This window comes from Setaria viridis, chromosome 2, assembly GCF_005286985.2.
Source record: "Setaria viridis chromosome 2, Setaria_viridis_v4.0, whole genome shotgun sequence".
In the NCBI taxonomy this organism is placed as follows: domain Eukaryota; kingdom Viridiplantae; phylum Streptophyta; class Magnoliopsida; order Poales; family Poaceae; genus Setaria; species Setaria viridis.
Genome location: NC_048264.2, coordinates 41,794,047 through 41,807,912, shown reverse-complemented (window position 1 = coordinate 41,807,912; position 13,866 = coordinate 41,794,047). Strand labels below are relative to the sequence as shown.

Genomic DNA, 13,866 nt, shown 5'->3' with positions numbered 1-13,866 from the left:
TACGACGTCCACGCACGCACACCTGATATCCTCCAATAACAAAGGGGAGAAATCTCTGACCAATCTTGCAGCAGGGCGCCATGCAGGGGCATATGATGTTTGGCCACCAATTCAAACCGAAGAAAAAGACGCGGAAAGGGCTGCATCTTCGCTAGGATAACGACCTTGATTGCTCATTCAGGTCCTAATGCAGGATTGGCAGCTTCTAAAGCATGATTAGCCCAACCAAAAACCTGCATGGTCAGCACGAAAACTCTGGCTGCAGAAAAGCCCTGCCCAGATCAGCGTTGCTTTCCCCAACGGCGACGCGTCAGGCTTCCACGAATGAAGCTCCAGTAGATGACTTGTGGTTGGCTTGTCGTTGCAATCCATGCTGACTTTTGCCACCCTGCATAAGAGGCGCCACTGATCCATCGGATGTTCTTTCTCCTGAAGAAAAAAAAGTCGCGCTTGCTTTTGCGCGTTAGAGGAATTATTCAGGATAATGTAATTCTTGTCTCTGTAAGCACGGTGAAAATTCCCTGGGGTTTGAGGAGTTTATCCTGATCTGAAACCGCCCGGGCGGCCTCGCGCTAGCTGCCGGGTACCTGTCGCTTGTTATCGCAGAAAATCCACCATGCTGGCTCCGAGTCAACCATTCCGGCAAGTGTTGCCTGCCTGACGAACGGAAATCACATGTTCTTCATGTACAAGTGGACCAATGAACCCGGATTCAATTCAGAGTCGTTTATTTCAGATAACAGCGGAAACTGATGAAACGGTGTCAAAAAACTTCTAATTTGTTTTATCCAAGTGAGATATATGGCTCTGATATTTGTGTGCTAAACTACAGTCCATTTGTTGCGTCCTGGGTGAGTTTTGTCTTAGAAACTCAGTTAAACACGCGACGTCTTCTGGAAGAACACAACAAATCATGTCATCTACAGATCTACTCCGAGCTGGCAAGAGCAAGATCAGCTGCGAGCTTTCAGGGACGACCAACCAAACCGTCATATCATCAGTGTATGAACCGCCGAAAACAGATGTCAAACCGCTGAATATACAATTCCAAATCGTGAAGAGACATCGTTCTGTCTTCTCAGCCGCGTGCATTTCCAGTCACAGAACCGACCATTTCTTTTTCCTTTTTTTTTGGGGGAGCTCATCGTGAAGCTTCTGATGATGCCGCCGCCGCCGGACGGAGAGCATGGAAGAAATCAAGGACCTGGCAGCAAGTGTGCTGTCCGTGCCACCAACTATTCCTGATCCAGATGTCAATAATACCACATAAGATACACACTGCTCGCCGGATCGATCGTTCTTGCCATTTCGAGCCACATGATGGAGCATAAAGAAATGGCGGGATCGGAGCAAGTACGTGCCCTGGCGTGTGCATGGGCCATGCAAGTGGTGACGGGGCGAAACCATAATGGTCTCCAGCCATCTACTCCTGCTAACTCCGGGCAATGAAGGGATCGGAGATGGGAGAGGATCGTGTCCAGGTCACAGGCTCACAGCGGCACACAGCCACAGGCGCGTCCTTCCCAGGCCCCCCATATCTGGGCATTGTTTTTTAGGGCTCGTGATGTGTGCAACGCGACGACATCGATCAGCAAACGCAAGCAGAGTGAGAGCGAGAACAGGTACGGTGCGTCTTGTGCGGTTTCAATTCAAAGGTTGTTGCTGCTAACTGGACACCTCATCGTCGGCGTACATGTACACCTCGATCGAGCGTTCTGGCCACAGGCCACATGATGACATGATCATCTGAGCGGGGGCAAAAAATTTAAAAACTGAGGCCATGTAATGAACGGCTGCAATTCGAAAACACCAAAACATGCATAAAAGAATCCGGATTAGAGGTGGACACAGCTGTTACTCCGATCCTACATTAAGACCTTCGTCATGCATGCCTAATCATCAGCAGATGAATGTTCCAGCAGGGTCGTCCCAGCAGAGAGGTGTAGATTATTGGATAAGCTACGTCGTGTGTACGTACTTGTTTAGTATTTTACCTTGATCCATTGCATGTGACTTCATTCCGGCCGGCCCCTTCAATCCCGGTGGCAGTAGTCCTGATCCATACACGTCACACGACCATCGATCACAGGTACGGTGTTACCCACAAAAGGGCACGAACACCACCCAAGTGTCAAATTACAGCAAAGTCAGAGCACGTCGTTGCCGCTCGACACTTTCCATTACTCTATATATAGTATCTACAGGGCGATCCGCTCCGTAGACCACAGCATCAGCTAGCAGCGCAGCGCCTTGACTCGCCGAGTCACTCACGACAAGATCACACGGCGATGTCTACACCCAAATTTTCAAACCATTCCTGGTACTTTTCCCCCTCTAGAATAATCATCCAAGCAAAGGCCCGACGATTAAACTAAAGCACGGGCCAAAAGAAGCAAAGAAAATTAAACCCGGCCTAGTTAATAATGAATCCGGCGGGTGTACGTGTATAATAGTATAAACGTCAACGTTTGGATGAAGCAGGCGCGACCGGTGACCTCACGGCAGATCACGCGAATAATCGCCCAACTAATGCGCGGATCAGGGCCGGGGCAGCATATGCTCGCCACTAGATTATTGGAGAGCTCCGGGACACGTAGGCTGGTGGTGCGTGTGCATGTCGCGTCTATTCGTAACAACTCTCGTGTCTCGCTCTCGCTGCTCGCGTACGCATGTATGGTAGGGGTGGTCAAACCGCCGATGCAAGCATATGCATATATATATAAATATATAAACATATTATATACTCCCTCCATCCCAAATTAATATTAATATTAGATTTTCTAGGTACATTATTTTTGCTATGTATCGTATATATCTATACGTGCATATCAAAAGCTATGCGTCTAGAAAAGTCAAAACGAACAGTAATCTGGGACGGGAGTATATAACAAGTAACTGGTGTATACTAAGTTTGGGCAACCATACGCCAGGGAACACTTGGGAAGCGCCACGTAGGAAGATAACAATTGATGTTGTCTTTGACGAAACCATAGTTAATTTGGGCTGCGTGTGTGCTAGCTTCATATAATTTGGACAGTGCTTGGAAGATGGCGGGTGTCTCCTTGCCGAGAGACATGGGGGCACTATTTAAAAGGTTACTTCCAAATCTAGCCCGGTTTATCTTGCTGGGATGTTGAAACTTATCGTAATCTAGCTACGATATACCTAGTACATAGCTAGGGTATTTTACTAACTGTACGTATATAGTAGTATTTGTGTATGTATATATCAATACGTGTATGTGTGTATGCATGCCGGTGTGTGTATTATTCTATACTGATCACTGGAAGTTACAGGAGATCACCAGTCGTGTGTGTGATGATCTCACTGAAACCGTCGAAATGAATTTAAATTTGCCTTAGTTTAATTGCGGCCTGTGTACGGCCCGAATTAAAGTAAGTAAGAATGCGCTGTAAGAATAATATGCGCGATCGAGATGATCAGCTGCAGGTTGGACGCGTCCGCACGCATCGCGTGCTGGAGCTTCACACGTGTGTGCAGGGGGCGGCACGAGGCACTGTCAACATGGCGTCGGCTAATCTAGCCCCACCAGCTGAATTTCCTCCGAATTCGTTGGATCGGCACGTACTGTTGAGCTCAGCAAGACTTGACCTTGTGAAATAAGATTGCCGCGCGCCAGCGATGTGTGTGGCTGCGCACATTTGCCGCGCTGCGTGATCAGTTACGTTACATGCGAATGGAACGTTGTCAAATGAGAATTCATCTCGTGAGCAGTTGCTGCGCACATTTGCTAGCTTTTCTTGATCGAGTTAATTCTTTTTAATGTCTTCCTGGCATTTCGTGCTTGAATAGTTGAATCGGCGGGTACACGGAAGAACGTGCATCGATCGAGCTAGGATTCGCGCGTCGGCCCTTCTGTTTTCCTTTCCTTCCTTCTTACTGCAATGTCGTGCAAAACTTTTTACGTGTCATTTCTCATTTGTAGTAATATTCATTTGCAGAGAAACCAATTTACCAATGAATCAGAAATCGATGCGATGCACCTTTAATTAGGTTCTCTAGAAGTCTAATACTGTCTCTTAAAGACCAGCAGCATCTACGTACAGGAAGCTCACTTGACTGAAACAGTGACAGGGAATACAGAATACTTCATAGTATATCACATGAAATATCTTTTCGTTCCTCCATGAATTCGAGAAGGACGAGACTCAAGTGGTCTAAACAGCTACAGTCCAAGTAGATGCAAGGTTCTTTTCATGAGATGATGTTCCTTCCCATAATGATGAGCTTCTAAAGAGTCGACGGGAAAATAGTGTGAATCCGTACCGTTAGTGGAGCAACTTGAGAACTTGCGGTTGCCTAATCTGGACTTAGCAGCCACTTCCTTAAACTAATACGGGTGCTTAGTTGGTGGCTAAGCTAAATTAGGGAGTGGCGTTCAGGTGCCTGCTGGTTGGATGACCAAGTCAATTAGCCCAAAACTGCTATTACAAGCATTCGATGTGATTTGACTCCTTTAGTTGCACGTTTGATGGAAGTGGATGAGATCTTCTCGTCTCCCCCGGCCCTGTCTCCCTCTTGGATACATCACTGTTTCTTAAGCTACACTCTTTGTATCCTTTCCACCTTCCCTCTCCATCCTGTTTCAGGAATGCTGACCTAGGGTACATCTACTAATAGCTACTACTGATGCTATTTTCTTTCTTCTTTCTGATATAACAATCGTCCAAACGCACACACTGCACTAGCATACAAATTGTTCCCCCTATTAGCAGCAAAAGCCAATGCCTAGAATTGTGGAGGACGCAGGTTGAATCTCCAACCTCACATAGTTTGGCCATCCATTTTCAGATGATTATATTACCAGTCAGCTACATGAAAACCGTAACAAGCTTATTAACAAATAGTTAAATAATATTGCAGCAACTCACACTCCCCCTTTTATGACGTGCTTTTCCCACTTAGCTTAAAATTTCCCAAGAGGCTAGCTTCTAGAATAATTTTGCTACGTACTCTTTCAGCTTGCGGTCCTTTTTTCTGCTGTTCTGCTGACATTTGCAAAATTTTGCAGTCCTTTTTCATCTTTGAAATAGTCTTACTATTCCCTATAGGCCAGCCATCCAAATTAACTAATATAACAAGGCAATTTCGTTCTGTAACGTGTTAGTTTACCAGTAAAGTGCAAGTGTCCCAGTCATCCGTGTCTAGTTTAATTTTTCTTTTAATTTCGTCCGGGGAGGGGTGTGTGCGCGCATTGAACGGTCAAAACCTTAATCGAATATTGAAACATACCGCATGTACTGGCTTGTACAAGTGGACGTGTCTTTATGCCAAGCAATTATTGTGATCTTCTCGCCTCAAAGTCAACTGACATAGACACCGGAGGCTGCCGGGACACGCGTCGCTGTGGAACGGTGCTTATCACAGAGTTTTGGTGCGTGCAGCTAAGGCGGTTCGTGTCACAGGCTCACAGTAACTCCGTAGAAATTCCGCGGTAAACAGTAGTAGTTGTTGTCTTCTTCTTCCGAACATGACTTGTAGCTAAAAAAGACTTAGTTTCACCGAGTTAATTAACAAGTGGGCGCTATCCACCACGGATTGATTACATTCGAAACATATAATATTGTCGCGGTAAAAACATCACTTTACATTGGCACGCTAATCGTTCACGACGTGTACATTTGGATGGGATTTTCCTCTCTCTCGGTTGCCTTTTGCCTTCCCTCTCTGGTCGCTGTCACGCCCCTTTACGCCTCAGCTTTATTTACTCGGGCAAACTTTTTGACATTTTGGATTCCCGCTTTTAACTAACAAATATTATCTTTTGGTGAAGGAGCCTCTCGCGCCCTGCCGCGCACGGCGAGACACGCACGCCGCGCACGAGCGAGGCCGGATCACGGCAACTTTTCAACCGGAACACGTACCCGTCTCGGCGGATCGCGCTGGCCGCCGCGCGCTCACGGTCGTCGTCGACGATCCCCGGTGGTTTATTTCGATGCTCAAAACTTTTGGGAGGGTCGGAGCTACCAACACGAGGATGGTGGAGACGAGCCGCGCGGAGCCTTGTGGCTAGCGCGCGCGCGCTGGGTGAAACGGGTTTCTTTTTTGAAACATAGTGAAACGGGCTTCGCGTGCCCATTTTTCTGGGAGATCCTGTTCACGGCGCGGGCAGGGTACGTGGCGGTGGCTGGCGTACGGGTACGGCGCTGGGACGTTTGGTCGGCCGGGCGGCAGTGCCTGCCACGCTGGCAGCTCGCTGCAGGAATTAAAGGCGGGCAGGGCGGGCCCGGGCAGGCCAGGCTCCGCCGCTGCCATGGGCGCAGCGGGGGGCAGCCGGCAGCGCGAGCCATGCATGCATGCCCTGCGGCCTGCGCGCAGGTTTCGCGAGGGGGGATTGGCTATTTGGCTGGGTACGGGCGCGGGCGCGTGGGGGCCAGCGCTGCCCCGTGCCGTCAGCCGTCCAAGGTGGCAGGCGCCCCAGAGCCCGTCAACGCCAGGTGATGCGGAGAGGGGAAAAGGCACACAGGCGCACGGGGCCAAGGGAACGGTCCCGGATCCTTGTCGTTTGCTTGGAGCACCTGTGCGAAATTTGATCTTAACCGCCTTTAATCATGTTGTGTCTTTTCAGGCTATATAGTGTTTATTGGCTGCTTTTTCTCTCCCCTACTTGCTCATTTTGTTTTGGCCCGGAATTAGAAGTTACCCGCTCCATTTCAAATTATAGTTAGAGGTGCATCTTTGCAGAGGTACCCCTTCAAAGCAGTTCGGTACGACCCACTGCTGGTATTGCCACCGTATAACGTTATTGAGTATCGACCTGCCATGATATCAATATTGTCATGGTCAACCAATACTAGTGTACATGATTCCTATCAACTCATGTTCACCATTTGGAGTGGGGATCTCGACCTCTTGGTCAATGTACATCGCTTACTAGTTAGGACAGAACGTGACGGTGGCCTCTAATGCAAAGTTCTAAAATTCAATATGTTGGTAATTTTCATGGAGATATGGGGACCCTTTGGCAATTTTCCAAGAGGAGATATGCTGCCTCCACCCCCAAGTATATAACAAGGGTCAATTTGGATTAGAACCCATCGGCCGGCTTTTCCCTCAGATAAGGTTGGAGAGACTCATTCTTCCTAAGGCTCCTTCAAGGCTCTTAACTGGAGATTGGGTCATTTTTCCATACTAAAATGTGACTATAATTTTATTAATATTATATAATAAAAAGGACTTTTGTTTTGACTAAGTACCGATGAAAAGGATGCAAAAGTTTATTTTTTCTTAAACTAACCGATGGAAATCTATCTTGATATATGGTGCGGAAATTCTTCTTTTTTAATGGGGGACTTAAGAGCATCTCCAGCAGTTCCCTAATAAATGTTTCCCAATTACTAGTTAATGGGGATGTCCCAATATCACTTTCATTGTTATTGGGAGAGTTGCTTTTGTAGTCTCCCAATAATCACATCCCAATCATACTACCATATTGAGAGAGTCACAACTCTCCTTTATTTGGGGAGAGTTGGGGTGAATTATTGGTTTGTCCCGATAGTTATTGGGAAAAAGGTAAAGGTAAAGGGAGTGTTGTCGCACTATTTTTTTCACCAATTCTTCCAATATGGTAGTTGAATTGGGGAATATGGAACTGCTTCTTGCTGGTGTGTAACCTCCTTTATTAGGGAGCAACAAGTACCAATAGGTAGTCATTTCAAAATTTTCTTTTTACTAAAATAGTTTCTTCAATTGAGTTCACACACACATATACAGGCCCACGCAAAAAGTGCGTGCTGATGGCAAAAGGAGACCAATCTATTTTTGAACATTTCTCAACCACTACTTTAGGTTCCATATACTTGTTCTCTACTTTCTCCGCGATTAAGTCCCATCAAGGTTATGCCAAAAAGAGATCATAAATATCGAACCCACCGCACCCACCATCCGTTTTGTTAGTTTCTACTGTATCATTTATTATTAGTTTTAGTTATTGCTTATTTAGGGGTCCCAGCAGTTCTTATATACAGACCCTGTGGGAGAAAACACGACTGCTTGTAAACAGAAATTTAAAATTAACCAATCTCACATGAAACCATTTCGAATACAAATTTGTGGTTTCATAATCAATTATGATTTTTCAGAAAGGTAGTTGCCATTTCTTGGATGGCCAACACGGTCCGAATCACTGGCCTTGACATCCATCCATTACATTGACATTTTCCACAGCAAAGTTCCATTTAGCAGCGTTACGTTGCATGACTTTTGAGAAAGATCACGTAACATAACCAACAAGAACAGGGAGAAAAACAGATATTTTTTCTGACAAAGCTAAAAAATAGATATTTTAAACGGGGCTGACATACCCAACAAATTTGGCAGCACGGTTACAGTCCTGTGCGTGTGCGGTAACAAGCCTGGTTGGTAATCTTCTCCTATCGATCCAGCAGTAAAAAGGAGATTCTGTGAGCTTCGGGTCGATAGGCTCGAAGCGAGATTGTGCCCATGCATGGAGCCGATTAGCCGTGCCGTCGTATGGTAGGGTCGTTCTGTTCTGTTCTGCTCCACTGGTGTTCCTTGCCTTCTGGGAGCTGACGCTCTTGCTCAGAACGCTCGGCTAGCTAGCGCTGGACCTGCGGTGGGCCGGTGGCACAGCTGCCTGGTACGGGCAGCGCCAGCGGTTACTTTTCGGGGCCGGGACCGGGACCGGGAGGGCGATCCCCCTGCGTGTGCTCCAGCAACTTTTTTCACCCGATCGACGGACGGATGGGTGGATGCATCCTCCCGTCTGGCCGTCTCCTGGTGCCCGCCGAACGGAAGCTGAGCCGCTGTTCTGCGGCCCCGCTCCTCCGAAGGCCGTGTTGCCCGGGGGGCGCGGCTGGCAGCCACGTCGCGGGCGCTAAGCACAAAGGCCGGCACCGAATCCTGTTGACTTCCCACGCCCGGCCCCCGTCGCCCTCGCGCCCTTTATAAGCCATCCCCCCGCCCCCACCCCCTACTCGGATCTCCTGTCTGCTTCCTCAGTTTCATTTCACACCCCTGTAGCTGGACGACGCTCTCCCGGCCTGTCCGTCCTGCTCTCGCTCTCCTCCATCTGCTGCGCGCGGCTACAGCTAGCTGCGAGACAAACCGGGCCTTTTCCCTCGCTCCCCCGCCCTTCCACACGAGCTGCGTCGTCGTCGTCGTCCCGAGGTAGCGGCCGGTCGATCGATCCATGGGGCGCGCGCCGTGCTGCGAGAAGAGCGGGCTGAAGAAGGGGCCGTGGACGCCGGAGGAGGACGAGAAGCTCGTCGCCTACATCAAGAAGCACGGCCAGGGCAACTGGCGCACCCTCCCCAAGAATGCCGGTGAGCGCCCCGACCGATCGCCGTACATGCTGGCCGGACTCGGTTTAATTTTGTATATATGCTCACCTCGCTTGGTTGATCCTTGTCGTGGCAGGGCTCGCGCGGTGCGGGAAGAGCTGCCGGCTGCGGTGGACCAACTACCTGAGGCCGGACATCAAGCGCGGCCGCTTCTCCTTCGAGGAGGAGGAGACCATCATCCAGCTCCACAGCATCCTCGGCAACAAGTAAGCATCACAATCAAGTGATTTTTTTTTCCTCCTCGCATCGACAGCTACTAGCTGGCATAGCTTCGCTGTTTCTGCTCTACTACTACGTACTAGCAGTAGTAGTAGGTAGGCGTACTAGTACGGTTTCTGATGGATGGGTGCATGATTGGCTGCTGGTCAGGTGGTCAGCGATCGCGGCGCGGCTGCCCGGGCGGACGGACAACGAGATCAAGAACTACTGGAACACGCACATCCGCAAGCGCCTGCTCCGCATGGGCATCGACCCTGTCACCCACGCCCCGCGCCTCGACCTCCTCGACCTCTCCGCGCTCCTCAAGCCCGCCGCATACTACCCCACGCAGGCCGACCTCGACGCGCTCCGCGCCTTCGAGCCGCTCGCCAGCTACCCGGACCTCCTCCGCCTCGCCTCCACCCTGCTCTCGTCGGGCTCGGCGGCCGCGCCCGCCGCGATCGGCGACCAGCAGCAGCTTCTGCCGTGGCTGCTGCAGGCGCAGATGGCGCAGGCGGCCGCCATGGCGCTGCCGCAGCAGGCCGACCATCAGTTCATGTCGCAGCAGCAGCAGCAGGCCGGAGCTGCGTGCCAAATGCCGGACCTGGTCCACGCGAACCCGATGGTGCAGCAGCAGCAGCTGGCGGCCGCCGCGCAACAGCAACAGCAACAGCACCAGGACATGGCCGCGGCCGCCTGCAATAGCATGCAGGCGCCACCGTCCGGCTACGTGGACGGCCTGGACGTCCCGGCGCTGATGCAAATGGTCCAGCCCGACGCGTCGAACCTGCAGCAGTGGAGCAGCACGGTGACGAGCAGCAACAACAACAACGTCGGCTCCGGCGTGTCCACACCGTCGTCCAGCCCCGTGGCGGCCGGGTTGAATCACTCCGCCGCCTCCACCGCCACGACGTACGGCGGCGGCGCGAGCGCCAGCAGCGACGCCGCCGCGCTGTTCAGCATGCAGCTGTCGGAGCTCCTCGATGTGAGCGACTACATGTAACACACCCAGAAAATCCCACGGGACCCGACGATCCGTGGAAGCTAGGTCCAAGTCCAACACTTCATCTCGTACCACCGCAAGGAGCGAACGCATCGAAATCTATCTCATCATCAGGGACGCATTTTTGTACAGGATTATTGTTGCACCTCCTTTGTGCCAGTTCGTTCATGTGGTTACAGTTAGAAGCTTCAGTTCCCTTGAATTTCTTTCTCTCGGCTCACTGTAATTCTCGTCGTTTCAATTGGACGTGTGGTGCGTGTCAGTGTGGGGAACCACGGCGAAGGTGTCCTCGCATGATTGGTGGAGGCGGCCGCTGTCGCTCTCGCTCGCATCACCGCCTTGTCCCCAGCGAAGAAAAATTAGGGTTGCTTTTCTTAGAATGCTACTAGTTTATTCACCCTTGCTTTCTTTGGTTCCTTGTGTCACTGTGTGATTGGGGGCTCTGTGTGGCGCGAATATAAAAAAAAAGGAGAGAAAATCATCAAAAAAGGACGGGGAAATAAGCTTGAATAAGGACACCAGTAACTGTCATAGTCACATGATATAGGCAATAATTCTTTAAAATGGTTGAGAAAAACAGATCACTAGCTAGCACTGGTGTGGTGTGCAACGTAACTTAATGATTGCGGATGCTTGCCTGCTCCCTCTGATGAGCGGCGTACAATTGCATCGATCAACTGCTGACAAAATATAAACTATATATGTTGGACTCCTGTTGGGTTTTGTGACAAGTCAAGTAAATTTCCATCGATGGACACATTATTACTTTTCAAGTCGGATCGAGCTTGATATTTGTGTAGAATATTGTGTGGCTATGTTCACCAGGTAATGGATGGCTCATTTTGACACGACTTGCAATCTTGCATGTGCCTACGGCACATACAGTAGCTAGCTAGATGTACTACGGCCAATCTTCTGAGACCAAGTGTGTATCGGAAGTGGCACACCGCAACTGACCTCTGATCGATACATTCATTTTGTCTCTTGGACGGTATCTACAAACGGAAAGTCAACGTTTGCATGCATGCACGTAATCGTGTACGTATAAACAAGCTTATTATCGCAGCTAATAAGATTTCCCCTTTGATTAAATCCGCGACGAATGCAGCCGCCATGACCTCGTCTTGAACTGCACATTGACGTGGAGTCTTCTCACATATGTACTACTACGAGCAATTATCAGTACCCTTCTAGAGGCCTGTATTCACATGCATCAATGTGGAACATCTTGTTTACCCTTCAAAAAAAAATGTGGAACATCTTGGCCTCTTAGGTACCATGAGCTAGACTTCTTCTTTCTTATATTAACAGCTCCATTTTTTGCAAATTATACGCTTCTTTCATTTAGTTAGAATAAGCTTTTGACCAACAATTAATCTATTAATACACAATTTAACTGTCATTAGATTTGTATTAAAAATACTTTCTAAATATTATACTTTTTATATAACATAAATAAATTATTAATAGAGTAGTTATGTGTCAAAGGTTTGTCCTAATAATGAAACAAAGGATGTCCTGTAAATAAAAATGGAGAAAAAAATAGGAAGCAAATTGACGTGGCAACTATGCCTATTGTAGCATTGTAGGTTTCTATATATGATTAGTATTTCTTCCATCCCAAATTATATCCATTTTAATTTTTCTTAAAAATTTATATATTTAGGTATATAATAAATATCTTAAAAAATAAAATAAATAATAATTTGGGACAGAGAGGTACTCGCTAGAGCGAGGCCTGGTCCGGTGAATATGAGTTTGATCAATACTAATGATTATAACAAATAGTGTCATCAGTATGGAGTTAATTCAGTTACGTGTTACTACTAGCTACAGTAACTAGCTGGTTGACCAACTTACCTCTAATTGTCACGTGTTTTTATAACATTTATGATATAGGTTGGTCAAGTCCAGTGACTGGGTATGCACCAAAAGCTGTAACTAGAGGACAAAATAAAGCGTAATGATAAAGTTGTGATTGAGGGATAAGGATGCTAGCGAGGGAGAGTGAAAATGTGAAATCCGAGAGAAAGTAAAAAGCTTGGAATTGGTGCAGCATGACGTGTGTCAGTGCGCAAGAGGGTACAAATCGACGTGTGGATGCCGGCGGACTGCTGTTGCCAGAGGGGTGTACGTACTCGGTACTCCGTTCGTACTAGTGGATCGTTTCGACCCGAGAGGCCGAGACCGTGTCACGTCGCTCACGTGTAGAAAAAGGATCGAGCAGCAGGCCGGGCAGCCGCTAGCCACACGCACGGCCGGCGGAGCGAGAGAACAAAGTAGCGTTCCTGCTGTGAGGTCGCCGTAGTGGTACGCCCGCCGCATGCATCCGTTCCGGCGCCGGCGATAGGGGTGTGTACGTGCAGCGATGCGCGGTCCTCTCACCGCCGTCGCGGTCTGTGTGCGTGCGTACGGGCCCGCGCGACCGTCGCGATCGCGGCATGCTCCGTCGCCGCGCGGTGGCGTGGCTGGCCGGTTTCGTCGCGTCGCGGCCGTCCGGCGCGCCTCGGCGGGGACGCGTGGGCTGCCACCTCCGCGCGCGGCCTCGGCCGTCGCTGTCGCCTCCCCCGGCCCCAATCTGCCAATCATATACGCGGCTGACTTCCCCCCATCGGGTCGACACGGATGGACGACGTACGGGCCGGCGCCTCATAGGCTCATACATCACCTCGATCGCTTCGCCGCCGCCCGCGGCGTCGCGTCGTGCAGTTTCTGTGGGCGTAGTACTACTCCGCTAGCCAAGGCACGGCGTGTGCTAGTTACAGCTGTTTGAATGAATCGTCCAGACGGAGTGGTACTACAGAATTACCACGAAAACTCTCCCCTTATTACCTGCTGCTTCAATTCGCCGCCGCCTGATGGTGATAGATGGCGACGGTCATGATCGGGGGCAATTGTGCGCGACGACGTTCATCCAATCATGTCAAAGTATGTGACACGCTTCTCTTTGAAACCAAGGAGGTACGTGCCACACGTACTTGCCGAGGTGATCGTCCGTTCGACCTCGATAGCGCACGTAGAGGGAAGGGAGATCTGGTGATAGGACGGCCGGCCGCTCGGCCGTGTACATCAGTACATGTACATGCATGGAAGGACGGCTTGAATCGCGCATTTATGTATACCCATGCACGGGACCATCACGACTGCTCTACTGCATGTAAGCATGACGGCACACGTACGTACGCAAGACGGCACCAGTCGCCACGTACGCTCCGTTCTCCACGTTACGTCTACGCACTACAAACAGTTGGTTTGACCGGAGCTGTAGTGTTTGTACACTTGTGCGCCTGTACAGCGCTCGGCCAGCTCGCCTCGACGAAACCCCTCCCTGCCGCAGAAACG

The 13,866-nt window shown here is 49.7% G+C and overlaps 1 protein-coding gene across 1 annotated transcript; it reads left to right on the top strand.

The window, feature by feature from the left end:
* Positions 1 to 8,946: 8,946 nt before the first annotated feature.
* LOC117844930 (uncharacterized) lies at positions 8,947 to 10,726 on the top strand. The gene is made up of 3 exons (XM_034725780.2): positions 8,947 to 9,305; positions 9,400 to 9,529; positions 9,693 to 10,726. Exons 1-3 carry the CDS (start codon positions 9,173 to 9,175, stop codon positions 10,522 to 10,524), a joined length of 1,095 nt encoding a protein of 364 aa, XP_034581671.1. The 5' UTR covers positions 8,947 to 9,172; the 3' UTR covers positions 10,525 to 10,726.
* The last annotated feature ends 3,140 nt before the right edge of the window (positions 10,727 to 13,866 follow it).